We start from the raw sequence: 17,832 nt of genomic DNA on the forward strand, positions 1-17,832 counted from the left end.
CCACTTTGGGCCATATAGATGCACTGTTAGGGAGGAGGGGAAGAAAAAATTGAGTTTATCCCCCTGATCCTAGCCAAGGAGAGTTTTGGGGGGATGCGACTGCTGAGACGGGCAGATTTCCATGTGGGTGCCCATGTGAATACATTCTGGAGGACACCATGCCGAGGGGCAGCAGAAGGGCCTAGCAAGAAATCCATTGTCTGGGAGAATAAGCATATCACATGGTTTGGTGAGTTAGTCATTGAAAAAGGAAGGTGGGGGTTGGGGGGAAGAGGACAGGCCTTTGGTTAATAATACCTGCCACATCTTTCCTCCAGCCACATTAGATGGTGGCATTGGGCTCCTATTGCCCATGCAGGAGAAGACATATCGGCGGCTACTGATGTTGCAAAATGCCCTGACCACTATGCTGCCTCACCATGCTGGCCTCAACCCCCGTGCCTTTCGGTGAGACTCTGCCACCCTTTCTTATCTCCTTACCCACCCCTTTTCTTAGATGACACTATATTTTTAATTTCCCCAAAATGCAGGATGCTGCATGTTGACCGTCGAATCCTACAAAATGCTGTACGCAATGTCCTTGATGGGGAACTCCTTAATCGTTATCTCTACCTTAGCACCATGGAACGTGGAGAGCTTGCCAAGAAAATTGGAACCACACCTGACATTGTAAGCATCTTTCCCAGACTCTCAATTTATTGTCATGTATTTCCATATATATGTGTGTGTGTATGTATATATATATATATATATCTGCCTGTGCCTTACCCTACCCAATCCTTTGTCTCTTTCCTTCCAGATTCTGGATGACCTATTGGAGATTGACCGTGTTACAGCTCATTTCTAGTTGCCCCTATCCCAAATACACACTTTTGGATAAAACAAAGAAGTTTTGTTTTAAGGGAAACTGAAAGGGTGTGGGGATGAGTATTAGAATTTTACTTATTTTCTGTGAAGAAGCTGCCATGGGATGAAGAGAGGCCTTCCTCTCATTGAAGACTCTGCTCTTAGCACCCAGTTACCAAGGAAGTTGCAGTTGGAGGCTGAGCACTGCATCCACTCCTTTATTCTGTGTCCCAAGGGGCCTCCCTTGCCTTAGTCTGAGCAAGTGGAGAGACAACTTGTCTGTCTTCTCCGTATTTTTGGCCACTTGACTCCTGTGGGTCTTGATGCCCTGGTGGCTAATGCCTGCTCCTCCTTTCTTTGTTGAAGGAGGTGAATCTGTGCAGCTGAGGGTGGGTATGACAGGACCACCCAGACCTAGGGTTCCATTTCCTTGAATATCTCCTCAGGCTCAGGCATGACACCCAAGCGAACCAGGAATTTGATGATCTTGGAGGTTAAATGCATTGATAACATCTCCAACCTAAAGCCAGGAGAGGGAGTTTGATAGTGGGGCTAGTCATTACTAGCCCCACCATCATTCTCCTTCCCATTCCCCTCCCTTTCTCACAAGGATTGGTATCCCCCTCACCTGAGGACCATTTCAAACTTGAAGCTCTCCCATGTGACCTTGATCCAGTTCAGAAGACGTCGGTAGAAGCTACCTTGAGTCTGCTTTCCCACCAGGCGGCTCTGGCTCCTTACAGCACTTCTCCGTCACCCCCCAAAAAACCCCATAGCGTTAGCATTTTCTCTCAGTTGTGTACATTCTTTGGTACCCCAACCTTTTCTAGACCCTGGGCTTCCCCTTCCCTGGGAATTGCCAAGACAACCAAGCAACCCATTATCCCCCCTCTGCTGTGGGTTTTTGTTGGGTGGTAGGCTTCAGTAATTAACTATCCAGGCTCCTCGTTTTATTGTGTTGGGCTGACACTTGGTTTAATTGCCTGTGATGGAATGGAGTATGGTCAAGTCCCATCCCTTCTTTGGCCTTCTAAGTTCCAAGGGCACAGACCTCTTAGCCATGAGGAAATAGCGGTCCACGGGGGCCTTCAGGGTCATGGTGATGGAGCGTACGGTGTTGATATTTCGTAGGACAAGCAGCATGGGGCGGGGCAAGGCCTTCAGCACCTCCATGATTCTAGCAAAGTGTTCTTTGGCCATTTCTTGCATGTAGGTTGTCTCTGCATGGCTCATCATGCCAGAATTCCACAACTGCTTCATATGAATTGGTCGTTGCATTAGGATTTCACAGAACAGGAAATAGTCTTAGGGTGGGGAAGAGGAGAAGGGTATGTTAGACAATGGAAAGGGGGAGAATGTGACAGCTGTCTTAAAGTACTTTAAGGCAGAAGTGTCAAACTCAAAGCACAGTCTGAACCAGATTACAGTGTAATTGGGAAATGTTTATCAAAGTAGGAACAATGCAACACAAGTAATGTGGTTTATTTGTGGTTTTTTAAGGCAATATGGCATTTCTATTTGAGTTTTACCTATGCCTTAAAGATTGTTAGGGGAGAGAGGGATTAGCCTAGTTCTGGTGTGCAAAGTGAAGATATAGAATAATAAAGTTTGCTAAGGTAGATTTCAAGTGAAAACACCACTTTACAATTAACAATTATTTTTGTTCAAAAGTGGAATGTTAGCTATCCCAAGTAATTTTTTAAAAAAACAACATATTAAAATTGGTGAGGTTAATCCTACAACATAGGAAAAGGTTAATTTCCAAAGTGCATAGGTGTTCTTGAGTAACAAAAGAAACCTAGGACAAAGGCCTTTTCCTTCCTCTGACTTTAGCCAACACCTATTTCCTTATATGTTAAATGAGGGGACTAGACTGGAGTTCTGGCTAGGTTCCAGCCAAGCAAGGAAGTCTACTTAACCAGAAAGAGAGCTTCCTTGTAACAAAGAGGTCTTAATGAAGTTTAAAAGGTGAGTTAAGGGAAGTACCCCCCCCTCCCCCATCAATACTGAGCAGAGATCCAGAGTTTTAGAGCAACTGTCTAAAAGCAGAGAAGTGTCAAACATGTAGCCCACCACATTCTTAATGTGTTCTGAGCCAAATTAAAATGTAATTGGAAAATATTTAAAAATAAACATTGAATACTAAAAATAAATAAAAATATACTAAAACACCAAATAACACTGATGTGCCGTTAGGTCTAAACAATAAACACAAATTTGGAAAACTTTTAACTGCATTCCACTTTCATAACGATTAGTCATTCTAATCATAGGCCTATGTCAGTACTTAACTGCTTTAGTGCAGAGTTCTAATTCCATTGAAGAATCATTTTTGTTGACCACAGTGAAAGCCTGACTGCTTGTTTGAACCCCAATCTCAGAAATCCAAACAACTAGAGGCAGTTTAGGGTAAACTTAATTACCAACCTACAACTACTGTGTAAACCCTATACATAAGGTCTAGGGTAAGCCCACCCCTCATCCCCTTTCCTACCTTCAACACCAAGCTCAGCAGAATGCTTCTTCATGGCTGCATCATCCCGCAAGATAATGGCCCGCCATAGTTGGCACAAGGCCAAGCGATCCCTGGGAAGGGGGCGATGGTGGTATGCATGACCCTCCTGTTTAAATCAGACATTCCACCCCTTGTTCCCCAGAAATGCATGGTCTCTAGGGGCCCACAGGATTGATCCAATGCAGATAAATGATTCTGTCCTCTTTCCCCCCAGGATTAGGGTACTGTCATATGGATGGATCTTACTTTTCATTCAGGAACTGGTAGAGGCCATGATCCAGCAACACCAATTCTGCCTGCCCATCTGAGCCTTTCCGTACCAATACTAAGAGAGAATATGGGTGGGGAGTACCCAAACTTAGCCCAACCTTAGATGGCCCAGACTAACCTCTTCCCTCCCAAAAGTGTGGCATCTTACCATTTCCAGGGTGGGGATCTGAATGGATGAAGCCTGTGTAAAAGATCTGTTCAGCAAATACTCGGATCAGTTTAGATGATGTCTAAAAGAGAGGATGTCCACTAAAAGGTAAGAATCATTTCCTCAGAAACAGAAATGGGGCATTCTCAGCATTATCATGGATGGCACAAGTCTGAACCCCCCTTCCCCAAGCTACCTCTCATAAAAGACAGATCCCACTCTTCCTCATTCACACATTACTTTCACAAACAACTGTGTTTAAAGTGTTAAAAAAAAGTAAAAAATTTAGATAAAATACTTCCTAGGGGCAGCTAGATGGCCTGGAGTCAGGACAACATGAGTTCAGATCTGGCCACAGACACTTAACACAAAAAAATTAGCCATGTGACCTTGGGCAAATCACTTAACCCCAGTTGCCCTACCTTCCCCCCTTGCAAAAAAATAAAAAAGATAAAATAGTTCCTACCCTGATGGAGATAATCAATCTAATAGACAAAACAGTCATAGGTCATGTGTAAATTACAGAAGTGCAGACAAACTGAGGTTCATACTCACATCACTTAAACTGAGCCCCTGTTTTTGGATCTCTTCCACATTGTTGACTTTACAGCCATTACAGAAGTCAGCAGTCAGCACCCTCTGGAAAATTGGGAGACAAAGGCTGATAAACAGGCCAGACCTGCCCAGTCTGAGAATAGTAAGGGGGTGGGGGTGGTGAAGGATCATTTGAGGACCTAGTTTGGGTAGGACAGGGTAAGCTGAGGAAGGGTAACCTGTGGAACCTCAGGGCCCAAACCTTGCTGGACTTGTCCCAGTGAACACGGGGTACCACTACATAGCGAAAGTCCTTCAGGTCATTGGCACAGCGCTCTGAGTTCCGAGCCTCATTCTCAAAGTCCAGTTCCTGGGCCAAGGTTCCTTTCAGGTCCTGAGGTGGGGAAGCCAACAGGGGCAGGTGTCAATGTGGGGAATGGGTTGTACGTGGGGAGGATGTGCTAAGAGGGGAGTCCTGAGGTAGAACTATAGAAGATTTAGAACATGCCAAGAATGGAGGCTATTATCTCATTAAACTGGAAAATCCTAGGAGTCTAAGTAAAGCTGTATTTTCTACTCCCTTTCTAGTGCCATGTGCAATGCATTTAAGGGGCTGGGGCCAGAGCTACCTTGAGGACCCAGCTGAAGCCAAAGCTGGGATGCATGAACTCGATGATCTGCAGCAGGAGCTCAAGGGTGTGGATGTCCCCGTCAAACCTGTCCCTTAGGTCAATGTACTGCACCTGTACTGGATGTAGGGGTTAATTTATCTTCTGCCTCATCAACACATACACTGACCTCTCCTGTCCCATCCCATTTTAGAACCCCTTGCTTCCTTCAAGAAACAGTTCCAGGGACTATCTTAAAGCCTTTCTTGATTCCCCATTATAAGTGCTCTCATTCCTTGAGTTACTTTGTATTTCCTACCTAGCAGAGGGATACCATTTACAACCTGGAAATGGTTTTAGGTCAGTTAAGGAAAGCCTAAACAGTGTGGTACTTGCTGTGAATGGACCAGCTTAGAAAAGGAAGAACAGTGGGGGCTGAAACAGGTCAGCAAGACTTCCTAGTAGTAGTGGGCCTGGGGTTAAATGGGCCCTGGAAGACAAAGGAAGAGGGAAAGCATTCCAGACATGATTGGGGATAGTAATTATGAAACAGGTGGATATAACGGGAAAGGCTGGTAGGGACCAGATCACGGAGGAGCCTTAAACTTCTATTTTATTTTGAGTAATGGGGAAGTTAAAGTTCATCAGGATAGTGACCTGATGAAAAGCAGCCTTTTGGTTCAACCCAGTGCAGCTGGAGGAGATGGGAAGACCAGGTAATAGGCTGCTGTACTGCTATTCGAGGTAAAGAGCACCATGTAATGGATCCAAAAGCAGGACTGGAGTCACGAGAGCGATGTCTGAATCCCAGCCCTCTGGTGCTCAGACAAGACATCCTCTCAGGATTTGTTTTTCTACTCTGCATAATTCTTAAGGTCCTTTTCAGCAATAACATTCTGTAAGATCCTGTGATTTCAGGCTCCACAGGTACCAGGGACTGTCCTAAACCAACCTAGATGCCTCTCCAAGCTGAACAAGAACTAGATGTGCTGACAGCATACAAGTGGTATTGATCTGCCTTGCTAATGATCCTCATGGTCCCTTCTCCCCATCCCAAGTCTTTAGCAGAGCCCAGGGGCACTCACGGGATACCCCCACATATACACACACCTTCACAGCCACCTCTGTGCCATCCTTTAGCTTTGCTTTGTGCACCTGAGCCAAGCTGGCTGCTGCTACAGGCTCATAGTCAAATTCCTGGAACACCTCGCTGGCTGGGGCCTGGAAATCTTCCAGGAACAGCTCATCCACCTGCAGGGTTAAGGGAACCCAGTCCAGAGACAATCTCCCACACTCTGCTTCAGGCCTACTCTGGCTCATTAGCTTCCTTTCTTAGGATTACTAACAGCATCCTAGTCAAGTAACTAGTTAGTGTTTCCAAGGCCTCAACACTCTCTACATCTACTTGCCCCCACCCCTTTCATATGGGGCCATCCCCCATCTTCAACATATAGCTCAAAATGCTCTCCTCCAAGAAGTCAAGTCTACTGTGGCTCCCCAACTTTGGAAACTCCCCTCCTCCCAGGACCCTGAGTACTTGCATCTCCCATAGCTCTTGGTCTATCAAGAGTCAGAAAAATCTCCAGAAGGCAAAGTCTACACCTTCAGTTGCACCCACAAATCAACTCCTCCCAGTGCTCAGCATGGGACTGGAGCTCCTTAGGCTGATGGCATAAGAGTTAGCCCCAACTACCCAGTTCCACCCCCACCTGCCCAACCCTTGCTGATCCCTGAGGCCAGGGACTACCAACCTCTTTGTAACCCCGAGTGAGGGCTTTGTCCTCCAGGAGGCGAAGGGTGGTGATGTACTCAGGGGGTAGCAGGTGGTTAAAGGAGCAGAGTCCCTGGCCTAGCTTCACATAGAGACCTCCATTGAGGATGGCTCCAGCTACCAGAGCATCAGCTGCCCGCTGGTGACACGCTGACATCACCTCCATGTAGCCAGGGCTGTTCTGACCACAGGGACAGAAAGAAGCGATGGGGGAGGGAGTGTCTGCCCTCCTCAACCCCCCCACCCTTGGGCTTCCATCCTAGACAGACAACTTTCTCAGCCTTCCTCTCCCTCCTTCAAGCCTCTGCTTAGGGATCCCATAATCCTGAAACAACCTCCCTCCCTCTGTCCTTCACATTCATTTAATCTTTCTGGTTTGTTTCCATATCTGTAAAATAAAAAGGATGGACCAGGCTGTCTCTTAAGGTCTCTTTCAGCTCAAACCTATTATCTCATCTTTTTCCTCCTCTATGCCATAATTCAAAACTGTCTCCTAAGGGAAGGGTTCCTTGATCAACCAAATTCAGTTCACATCCTTACAGGAAGATTGTTGGAGTTCTTAGGCACCTTAGAGATTAGTGAGTCCAACTTTCTCATGTTACAGGAGGAAAATGAGGCCTAGAGAAGTCAAATTACTTTCCTGAGGTCACACAGCAAGTTACTATAGAACTACACTTGGTCTAGTGAGAAGAAATCACAGGCATAGGACTCAGAGGACCTGAGTTCAAATCTCATCACTCCATGCCATCTAAGCCTATTTTATCCCACTACTCTATGCTACCTCCCACCCTGAAGGAAGCTTGATTGATAATAACTTAGCTTCTCAGGGACACAGAGGACAAAACAGTACAAGTAATCCAAACTGAAACGTTGACACTACTTGGCCTCTCCCATATACTAGAGAATCATGGGTCTTTGGAAAGGAAATCTCCAGAGCCAATGGCTGTCAGGCTTCCCCTGGCTCTTGGAATGCCCTCTCTATTTCCAAAAACAAGAGACATACCTCATCCACCCCTCGGAGAACCACATTTGTGCACCACCAGTAATCCATGGAGATCTGCATGCCCACTTTGAGAGACCTGATATGGAAAAAAGGTGAGGGATAGGTCACTCTGGACAGATTCCCTCTGGGCCCCTCTTGCATAGGGGAATCTTGTGGCTGGGAGATTCAAAGTCTGTGTGAAGCCAGCCCATTGGGGCAATCTGCTTACAGAACTCCCTATCATTTGTCCCCTCTGGGACCTGGGCCCCTCAGGCAGCATGGCTCAAGGGGAAGAACCCTGATCTAGGAATCAGAATACCTGGGTTCAAGTCCAGGCTCCACCACTTGTTAGCTGTGTGGCCTTGGGCAAATCACTTCCCTCTCTGAGCCTCAGGTTCCTCATCTCTAAAATGGAAATAACCACCCTCACCCTGGATTGAATAAGGAAATGCAGGGAAGGGCTTTGTGAGTGCCAGTCATTATCCACATGAAAGTTACAACAATGCTGTTCCCGTGGTTCCTGTCCTCTCACAGAGCTGGTCTCTTAAAACTAATTATTATGGGATGTTACAGATTTGCTAAGTGAAGCCTATTTAAGCACTGGGTATCTTTAAGAAAACTCTAGGGGGACCTGACCCTGACTTTTGTATGGGAACTCTGTCCTTACCATGTGTTTTTTTTCCCTATTTTTTTCTTGAATTGGGATGGGGGAGGGGGACATCTACTTAACTCAAGGACTCCACAGGAATACAAGCATAGCCTACCATGCCACCAGAAGACCTGACAGCATAACACAAAGAATGTTCAAATTAAAGTTTAAGAAAAGATGGGTTCAAATCCTACTCCAAAAACAATTTGGAACTATATTTAAAAAAAAGGATTAAACTTTTTTTACCTTTTGAACCAGTGATATCACTATTGGATATATTCCCCAAGGAGTGGGTGGAAATCACATAGAGGGAAAGATACCATATTTACCAAATATTTATCAAAACACTTTTTGTGATAGCAAAATGGGTACTCATCAACTGGGGGAATGGTTAAATAAACTATGGTATGCAAATGTGATGGAATATTATTGCATTATAAGAAATGACATATATGAGGAATTCACAGAACTTTATCAAGACTTGTATGAACTGATAGAAAATAAACAGAATGGGGCAGCTAGGTGTCACAGTGAACAGAGCACCAGCCCTGGAGCCAGGAGGACCGGAGTTCAGACACAACACTCACTAGCCATGTGACCTTGGGCAAGTCATTTTAACCCCAATTGCCCTCTCAAAAGCAAAAAAAAAGGAACTAAAAGAATAATAATAATAGTTCTGCTTACACAACCCCCTCTCATTTATTCCCTAGGGGGTCTGGGGCCCTCAGGTAGCATGGTGCAGGGGAAAAAAACCCTGAATGAGGAATCAGAGTACCTGGGTGCAAGTCCAGGCTCCACCACTTACTAGCTGTGTGGTCTTAAGCAAATCACTTCCCTCTCTGAGCCTCAGGTGTCTCATCTCTAAAATGGAGATAATGACCCTTGCCCTGGATCAAATAAGAAAATGCATGGGAAAGGGTTTCTGTAAGTCATTATGGCCACCATGATGTAAAGGAACATAACAAAGACTTAAAAATTCAGGTCAGTGCCATGCTCCATTTTGAGTCCAGGGGACTGAGGATGAAACATACTTCTCCCAGTGGAGATAATGTACTACAGATGTGGAATGAGATAGATGTGTCTGATATGGTCACTGTGTAGGTTTATTTGGTTTAACTGAACTACTTTGTTACAAAAGAAAGTTCTACTTACTAGATAGTGACAGTGATTTTTTTTTTAAAGCACCAATGAAAATGAAACCTTTTTTAAAGTCCCAGGTCCAACATGTGCTAACATGCTGCCTTCAAGTCTTTGCTAAAATCCTACTTTCCAGAGGAAACCTTTCCCAATCACCCCTTAATCTCAATGCCTTCCTTCTACTGATCATTTCTAATTCATCCTGTATATAGCCTGACTGCACATAATTGTTTGCAGGTTGTTCCCCCTCCCTCTCCCTCCCCACCCCCGACTTTGCTCCTTGAGAGCAAGCAATGTCTTTGACCTTTCTTTAGGTCCCCAGCACTGTGTGCCACATAGTAGGTGCTTAATAAATGCTTATGGACTGACTACCTCTGAGCAAGTTACTTCCTCTCTCTGAGTTTCTTTTTTGTTTTGGAGGGGGAAGGCAGGGCAATTGGTGTTAAGTGACTTGCCCAAGGTCACACGGCTAGTTTTTTGTGTTAAGAGTCTGAGACCGGATTTGAACTCAGGTATTCCTGACTACAAAGCCAGTGCTCTATTCACTGTGCCACCTGGCCGCCCCTGAGTTTTTTAATTTGGAATTTCATTGTTTTTTTCATTGCTTTCCCTGGCCTACCAGTATTACTGTGATGAAAGTGCATTGTAAACCTCAAAGTACTATAGGAACAGAAGTTAAAATGAACATCTTTAAGTTGAGAGCTGGGATTAGAGAGGGGGTTAAAAATATAGTCCAGTATGTACAAGGAGGTCAATCCCCAAGTCAATACCTGCTCTGTTTTCTAGAACAGAAGACATTCTCATTTGGGACCACAGGAAGAATAATTATGGGCTAACCCAGGCCTGAGGAACAGTGGCTAGAGAGGATGACTTAGCAGTGACATACTGTCCAGTCTCAGATTTCTTTCATCCACATTTCAAATTACTTTCTGGTAAATATTTCAGAATTAGAATCTTCTCTTTTCCCTTTGTGAATAAACCCAAGAAGATGCCCCCTTTTGACCTAAAGCCTAGCAAGATGGTGGGCAGAAGGGGAGGAGGGTACAGATGCTGCCCTTAAGTATCTGAGCACAGTAGGTGGCAGCAGACTAAAGAAGGAATTAATCTGGGCACCAAGCTGACTCAAGGACCAGAAAAGTTCAAGGAGCTCTGGGGCTTAAGAATGGCATCTGGGGATTGGGAAAGGTTAACAAAACTATGAAAGGTGAAATCCCTGGGCATAAGGTACATTTCCTGAGGAGATGCTCCAAGCAGAGAAGCAAGTGCCCTGGGAGGCTATGTCAGGTTTAAGAAGGCTCAGGGCTGAGAATGAAAAAAGGAATACAGAGACTAGAGGGATGAAACAAACGACAGAATTTCCAGTTTCAGAAATGTGCCTATAGATCTTTCCCATTTTCCCCCCTTCCATGCCACCACAGTGATGATCACTTTCTTCACCTCACAGGGTTTTTTTCATTTCTTTGTCCTTTTTTTTTTGCATCCCCAGGGCTTAGCACAATGCCAGACAAATAATGGGCGCTTAATGGAATAAGCATTTATTATGTGCCAGGCACTTTGCTAAGTGCTTTATAAATATTATTTCATAACAGCCCGTGAGCTAAGTCTCATTATTCTGATTTTACAGTTATGAAAACTGAGGCAGACAGAGATTCTGTGATTTTCCAGGGTTACACAACTAAGTGTCTGAGGCCTGACTCCAGGCTCAATGCTCTATCCTCTGAGCCACCTAGTTGCCTCTAATAATGTTGACTGACTGACTGAGCTAATAAAGCTAGGAGCAAGTGTTCATTTTGCGAGAAGTATTTTATAGTTTGGAAACCTGGGTGCAGGGCTCAAGGGGCCCTCTCCTTGTTTTTCAGAACTGTCTTGTCTCCCAGCTATGCTTGCTAATCTAAGGTACAGGGCATTATCTCCGGTAAGCTCTGGCAGAATTACCCTGCTGCACGGTCAGATAGCTTGATATGTCCTCAGTGAGAGCATATGCCTGACTGGGAACATGGGACTTCACTTCAAGGATTACCTTCCTCTTCTTGCAAGGCTGGTGGGCCAAAAGAAAGGCAAAGTGCCAAAGGTGAAGGAAAGAATACTAGACTGGGAAACAAGAAACATGAGATGATGTGCTGATTCTGTCACTAAATAGCTTTCTCTGAGCCTCAGTTTTCTTATCTGTGAAATGAAGGGGTTTAACTAAGTAAGTAGTAGGTACCTTTTGGCTCTGCTACCCTATGGCTCTATAATGTTCAAGTTCACTCCTGGGTTACTCCCCAACTCAGGATGAAGGAGGAAAGTTCAGCTAGACTCTATCTAGGATAGGTCATATTTATACTATTGACATAAGTCTTGGGTATACCATTTTAGGAGAGACTTTGACAGATAGTAGGCCTTAAGGACAAAAACCAAGATAAGGAAGGTATGCCACATGAAGACTGGATAAAGCAACCGAAAATGTTTAATTCAGAGAATAAAAGACTTAAAGACTTGGATTAAAGGAGTGACATGAGAAAGCAGATATTCTTCTTGGCCTTAGTGAAAAGAACTAGGTAGAAGTTAAACAGAAGAAAATTTAAGCTTTATGTAAGGAAAACTTTCCTAACAATTTAAGTTATCCCAAAGTGGAATGTGCTGCTTTGTAAGTCCATGAATTTCCCCACTCCTGAGTATTTTCAATAAGCTAACTGATCACTTGTCAGGAATGCTGGTAAGAGGATTCCTCTTTAGATGAGGTGGACTACATGCCACCTGCAGTCTTCTCAAGTTCTCTAATTCTGTGATTTTTGTACATATGAGATGAACATAGTTACTAATGGAGAAATGAAGAGGCCTTATCAATCATCCCTGAGACCAAGTGGCCAGAGTCTGGTCTTCTGTCAGTGACAAAGGAAGATCAGGGTAAAAAAGGCAAGGATTTTACTTTGGAAGAACATTATGACTTAGGAAGAAAAGAGACATCTTAGTAATGGGACATTCAGTTCTACTTAGACCAAGAGCTAGATAAAACCAACTGTTTGAGAAGTGTGGTATAAAAGGGGCCTATGATAGAAGACAAAATGAAAGCAGGAGGGAAGATGGAGGGAGGTATCCAGAGAAAGAGGGGAACTTGGTTAGAACTGTCTTTTAAACCTAAGGGGTTGAAACTCTGTACTTGCTCTACCCAACTACTATGTAACTGCCTAATCTGACCACTGGATGGAGGTGTCAGAGAAGGGAGTCCTGCATTAGGCAGAGTGGTAAGGAGATGACCTCTAGATAAACTTCCATCTCTTAGGTTCCATTTTTATTGGGCAAGAATTTACTGACTGCGACCTTTGTCCTCACCCACAGCTGGGCAGGGCAGATTTAAAGAAATGAATACAATAGATGGTCCCAGGTCTAAAGGAGTTAACCTCACGATGGGAACAAGAGGAGCCTCTCCTCCCCCACCCCCAATTCCAAAGGAGTATATAGTAAGTACAAACAAAGAAGCATGTCATATATCCCAAGGTCAGGGTGTTCAACGGAAAGAGAAATCCCCCATGGGTTGGAACAAGCATTAAGGGGCAACTTTATTCTCTATTTCTCCAGTTTTGTTTTTCTTTAGACAATCAAACCAAACTAGATTCCTTTGACATGGCTTGTACTTTCCTACCTAACAAATCTTTGCTCACACTCTACCCTATGATTAGAAACACCTTCCTCCAACTCCCCCCCCCCCATCAACTACCTTCTCCAGAAAGACTTTAGAAACCACCACTTCTTGTCAGCGATGACTTTTTTGCCTTCAGACTACATGTAACACTTTCTGCACCTGGATAATGCATTTGCCATATATATAATGTTCAATTCTCAGCATTACAATGATCCAAGACAGTTCCAAAGTACTTATGACAACAAATTTTATCCACCACCAAAAAATGAGTGTTTGAATGTAGATCATTGCATACTTTTTTTAAACCTTCTTTATTATTCTCAGGTTTTTTTTGGTCTGCATTTTCTTTTGCAGCATAGCTAATATGGAAATGCACGTGTATAATCTATTATCAAATTGCTTGTCATCTCAAGGGAGGAGGGGAGAGAGAGAATTTGGAATTAAAAATTTTTTTAAATGTTAAAAATTCTTGGGGCGGCCAGGTGGCTCAGCAAGTAAGAGCACTGGCTCCAGTGTCGAGATAACCTGGATCAAATCCGGGCTCAGATACTCAGCACCATACCCAGAAATAACTGGCCGTGTAACCTTGAGCAAGTTACTTAACCCCGATTGCTTTAAAAAAAAAAGTTAAAAATTCTTGTTTACATGAAATTAAAAAAAATATAAAGTAGTTTGCAAACCTTGAAGCACAAAAAGGGAAAAAAAAAAAAGAAAAAGGGATCTTGTCTCTCACATCCTATACAGCAACCAAATCAACAAGCATCTGTTATGTGCCAGGCACTGTTCTAAGCATTGGGGATGTAAAAAGAAAAACAAAAACAGAGTCTGCCATTAATGTAGACACTAAAAACCTACTAATGGGAAAATCTGTTTGCTCTAGGGGACTCTGGTCTCAAAGCATAAACTCTTCAGGAGTATGGACATACACACCCAATTGCACCACAGAGAAACAGGCTATGAGACTAGGCTATATGGTAAGGAGATTTTCTGACTGGAATCCTGTCTGAGCTTCACTAAGACTCATGGAAACTTGGGGAGCAGTATTTCATGCCCAGGTTACAGCCAGGGACACACACACAAAAAGAGGAAAAGTGTCATGCCCCAGGACCCATGGCAACTCGGGCATTGAACTGGGCATAGAAAGCAGTGCTCTGGACTCTCAGCCCAAGGCTCTTGTGAAGGGCTTTAATGATAAAGTAAAGGCTATCCCTAGGGCGAGAGTTCTTAACCTAGAATCTATGAACATTTAAAAAATTTCATAACTAAATTTAATTGGTTTCCTTAGTAATCCTATTTTTTTTAAGTTTGTTAAAAAAATTATTCTAAAAAGGGATCTATGGGCTTTACTAGACTTTCTAAGGGAACAACGAAACATAAAAAGTTAAGAACCTATCCTATAGATAGTATGAACCACTGACACTTGAGCAGGGAGAGACATGGTCAAAGAGGGTTAGTAAGTAATATTAGCTGGCAAGTGTGTGGAAGACAGAGAAGAGAGAAGCTGGGCCCCTAGTGACAAGACAAACCAGGAGGCTGTTATAAGACACGAGAAATGTTACTTACTATGGCTGTGTGAGTAAAGATAGGGGTATGCCTGTGATATAACTTGTATAGGTTGAATAGGCAAGACTTGGCAACCAACTGGATGCTGGGTGAGAGGGAGAGGTAGGAGTCAGAGATAACTCTGGAGCTGCAAATCTGGATGACTAGGACAGTGGTGTCCTCGAAAGAAAAATCAGGAAGGGGGCTGGATATAAGGATATAAAATGAGTTCTGATTTGGACATGGTAAATTAGAGATGCCTACAGAACATCCAGGCAGTGACACACAGCAGTAAACAGGGCTAGAGCTCAAGATCCAGACAAGGGATGGTTATGTAAATTTGAAAGTCATCTTCATAGAGATAAATGGACCTAGGCGAGTCTAATGAGAACACTAAGATAAAGAAGACAGCCCAGAACAGAGTCTTGCAATACATCAACGCACAACAGGTGTTGTGGTACAGTGGAAAGTGCCCTGGATTTGGAGCTGAAGGACAAAGATTCAAATCCATCCTACCACTTACCACTTGTGTAACTTTTGGGCAAATTATTTGACCTCACTAGGTTTCAGCTTCCTCATCTGTAAAAATGAGGGGTGGCCAGACCTAAATCTACGAGCCTATGATGATGATCTACAAGACGTTTCTGCCATCATGAGGTGACCCCTGCAAAATAGCCAAGCAGGAGATACCAGAGCTCTCTGTTGATACCTGGTGCCAGGACAATCCCTGAGATCTTCTCCTTAGAGAGACCAACCTGAAAAAAGTCTTACAAAAACAATGGAAGTTAGAAGGATTATCACTGCTTTCCTCTGCTCTAGTTAGGGGTACTGCTACAAACAGGTGTTTTTCATTAGATAGTTTTTCCCAAAGAGAAAGGAATAATGATAAAGACAATAGTAATTATGAGTCAGAGTTCTATACCACTTTCCTCATAATACACCTGGAGAGGTAGGTAGGTAGGTTAACTATTATGAGTCCTATTTTACGAATGAAGAAACTGAGGCTCAGAGAGGTAAATGGACTTTAGCAGAGTCAAAGAGCAGGTAAATCTCAAAGCTAAGATTTGAACCCTGGTGCTCTGACTCCAAGTCCAGTGCTCTTTCCATTATTCTACACGACCATTTAAACTATCAAGGGCTCAAGGAATTCAGCAACTTGCTTTGCTTTTTGGAGATATGCAAGGTTACCTTTACAGCTCTCAAAAGAAATTATCAATAACTACCTGAAAAATATCAAACTTCCTAAAAAGTACCTATAACTCACTATTTGACAAAAACCACTAGGAAAACTGGAAAACAGTATGGCAGAAATCAGGCACAGACCAACATCTCACACCGTGTACCAAGATAAGGTCAAAATGGGTACATATTTTAATATAAAGGGTGATACCATAAGCAAATTAGGAGAACAAGGTATTTTACCTGTAAGATCTATGGAGAGTGGAGGAATTTATGACCAAACAAGAGATAAAGAACATTATTAAATGCAAAATGGATAGTTTTGATTACATTAAATTTAAAAGTTTCTGGACAAACAAAAGCCAATGCAAACAAGATTAGAAAAAAAGCAGAAAGCTGGGAAACAATTTTTACAACCAATGTTTCTAGTAAAGGTCTCATTTCTAAAATATAGAGAACTGAGTCAAATTAGTAAGAATACAAGTCATTCCCTAGTTGATAAATGGTCAAGGATATGAATAGGCAGTTTTCAGATAAAGAAATTAAAACTATCTATAGTCATATAAAAAAATGCTCTAAATCACTATTGATTAGAGAAATACAAATTAAAACAAATCACACCTATCAGGTTGGCTAACCAAAACTATCTATACTCATGTGAAAAAATGCTCAAAATCACTATCAATTACAGAAATACTGATTAAAACAACTCTGAGGTACCACCTCATATCATATTAGCTAATATGACAGAAAAATGGAAATGATAAATATTGGAGAAGATGTGGGAAAATTGGAACACTAAAGCATTGTTGGTGGAGTGGTGAACTGATCTAATCATTCTGGAGAACAATTTGGAACTATGCCTAAAGGGCTATAAAACTTTGATCCAGCAAAACCTCTACTAGGTCTGTATCCCAAATAGGTTATTAAAAAAAGGGAGAAGGACACACATATATAAAAATATTTATAGCAGTTTTTTTTTTCTTTTTTGGAGGGCAATTGGGGTTAAGTGACTTGCCCAAGGTCACATGGATAGTTTTTGTATCAAGTGTCTGAAGACGGGTTTGAACTCAGGTCCTCCTGACTCCAGGGCCAGTGCTCTATTCATTATGCCACCTAGCCACCCCTAGCAGTTCTTTTTATGTGGCAAAGAATTAGAAATTGAGGGGATGTCCAGCAAATGGGGAATGGCTGAAAAAGTTGTAGTATATGAATATAATGGAATACTACTGTGCTATAAAAAATGAGCAGCAGGCAGATTTCAGAAAAACCTAGAAAGACTTACATCAACTGAGCAAAACCAGAAGAACATTGCACAATTGTAATAGCAACACTGTGTGGTGATCAACTGTGAAAGACTCATTTCTTCTAAGCAACACAATGATCCAAGACAATTCCAAAAACTCATGATGGAAAATGCTATCAACATCCAAAAAAAAGAACTATCGAGTCTGAACACAGATAGAAGCATACTACTTTCACTTTTTTTGTTTTTTCTTTCTTGTGGGTTTTCCCTTTTGTTATGACTCTTCTATGACAACATTCTAATGTAGAAATATATTTAATGATTGTACATGTATAACCTATATCAAAATACTTGCTGTCTTGGGGAAGGGGTAGGGATGGAGGAAGGGAGAAAATTTTGGAAATCAAAATCTTATGAAAGTGAATGTCGTGGGGCGGCCAGGTAGCACAGCGAGTAAGAGCACCGGCTCCAGTGTTGAGAAGACCTGGAGATCGAATCCCGGGCTCAGACACTTAACACCCACCCAGAAACACCTGGCCGTGTAACCTTCAGCAAGTTACTTAACCCCAATTGCTTAGGGGCGGCCAGGTGGCTCAGCGAGTAAGAGCACCGGCTCCAGTGTTGGGACGACCTGGAGATCGAATCCCGGGCTCAGACACTCAGCACCACACCCAGAAATAACTGGCTGTGTAACCTGGAGCAAGTTACTTAACCCCGATTGCTTAAAAAAAAAAAAGTGAATGTCGAAAATTATCTTTATATGTAATTGGAAAAAAACAA

At 43.0% G+C, this 17,832-nt stretch overlaps 2 protein-coding genes across 7 annotated transcripts in view; one reads left to right on the forward strand and one right to left on the reverse strand.

The window, feature by feature from the left end:
• The window catches only part of CPSF1 (cleavage and polyadenylation specific factor 1), a 20,396-nt gene extending 19,507 nt beyond the window's left edge, over window positions 1-889 (forward strand). For all 3 annotated transcript variants that reach the window (XM_069097000.1, XM_069096999.1, XM_069097001.1), the window contains exons 35-38: window positions 74-229; window positions 318-447; window positions 531-669; window positions 800-889. In XM_069097000.1, the coding sequence (XP_068953101.1) occupies window positions 74-229; window positions 318-447; window positions 531-669; window positions 800-847 (473 nt within the window). In that variant the 3' untranslated portion in view covers window positions 848-889. The remainder of the gene's footprint in view (window positions 1-73; window positions 230-317; window positions 448-530; window positions 670-799) is intronic.
• The window catches only part of ADCK5 (aarF domain containing kinase 5), a 31,600-nt gene continuing 14,435 nt past the window's right edge, over window positions 668-17,832 (reverse strand). For 2 of the 4 annotated variants that reach the window (XM_069097002.1, XM_069097006.1), the window contains 12 exons: window positions 7,696-7,771; window positions 6,673-6,873; window positions 6,032-6,172; window positions 4,943-5,056; window positions 4,576-4,707; window positions 4,335-4,418; window positions 3,780-3,861; window positions 3,608-3,686; window positions 3,341-3,432; window positions 1,898-2,150; window positions 1,475-1,591; window positions 668-1,366 (listed from right to left, as the gene is read on the reverse strand). In XM_069097002.1, the coding sequence (XP_068953103.1) occupies window positions 1,261-1,366; window positions 1,475-1,591; window positions 1,898-2,150; window positions 3,341-3,432; window positions 3,608-3,686; window positions 3,780-3,861; window positions 4,335-4,418; window positions 4,576-4,707; window positions 4,943-5,056; window positions 6,032-6,172; window positions 6,673-6,873; window positions 7,696-7,771 (1,477 nt within the window). In that variant the 3' untranslated portion in view covers window positions 668-1,260. The remainder of the gene's footprint in view (window positions 1,367-1,474; window positions 1,592-1,897; window positions 2,151-3,340; window positions 3,433-3,607; window positions 3,687-3,779; window positions 3,862-4,334; window positions 4,419-4,575; window positions 4,708-4,942; window positions 5,057-6,031; window positions 6,173-6,672; window positions 6,874-7,695; window positions 7,772-17,832) is intronic. The other 2 variants (XM_069097005.1, XM_069097004.1) reach the window with 2 other exon arrangements.

This window comes from Petaurus breviceps, unplaced genomic scaffold (genome assembly GCF_028583685.1).
Source record: "Petaurus breviceps papuanus isolate PSGF00001 unplaced genomic scaffold, PetGlider_PUasm1.0 350, whole genome shotgun sequence".
Taxonomy (NCBI): domain Eukaryota; kingdom Metazoa; phylum Chordata; class Mammalia; order Diprotodontia; family Petauridae; genus Petaurus; species Petaurus breviceps.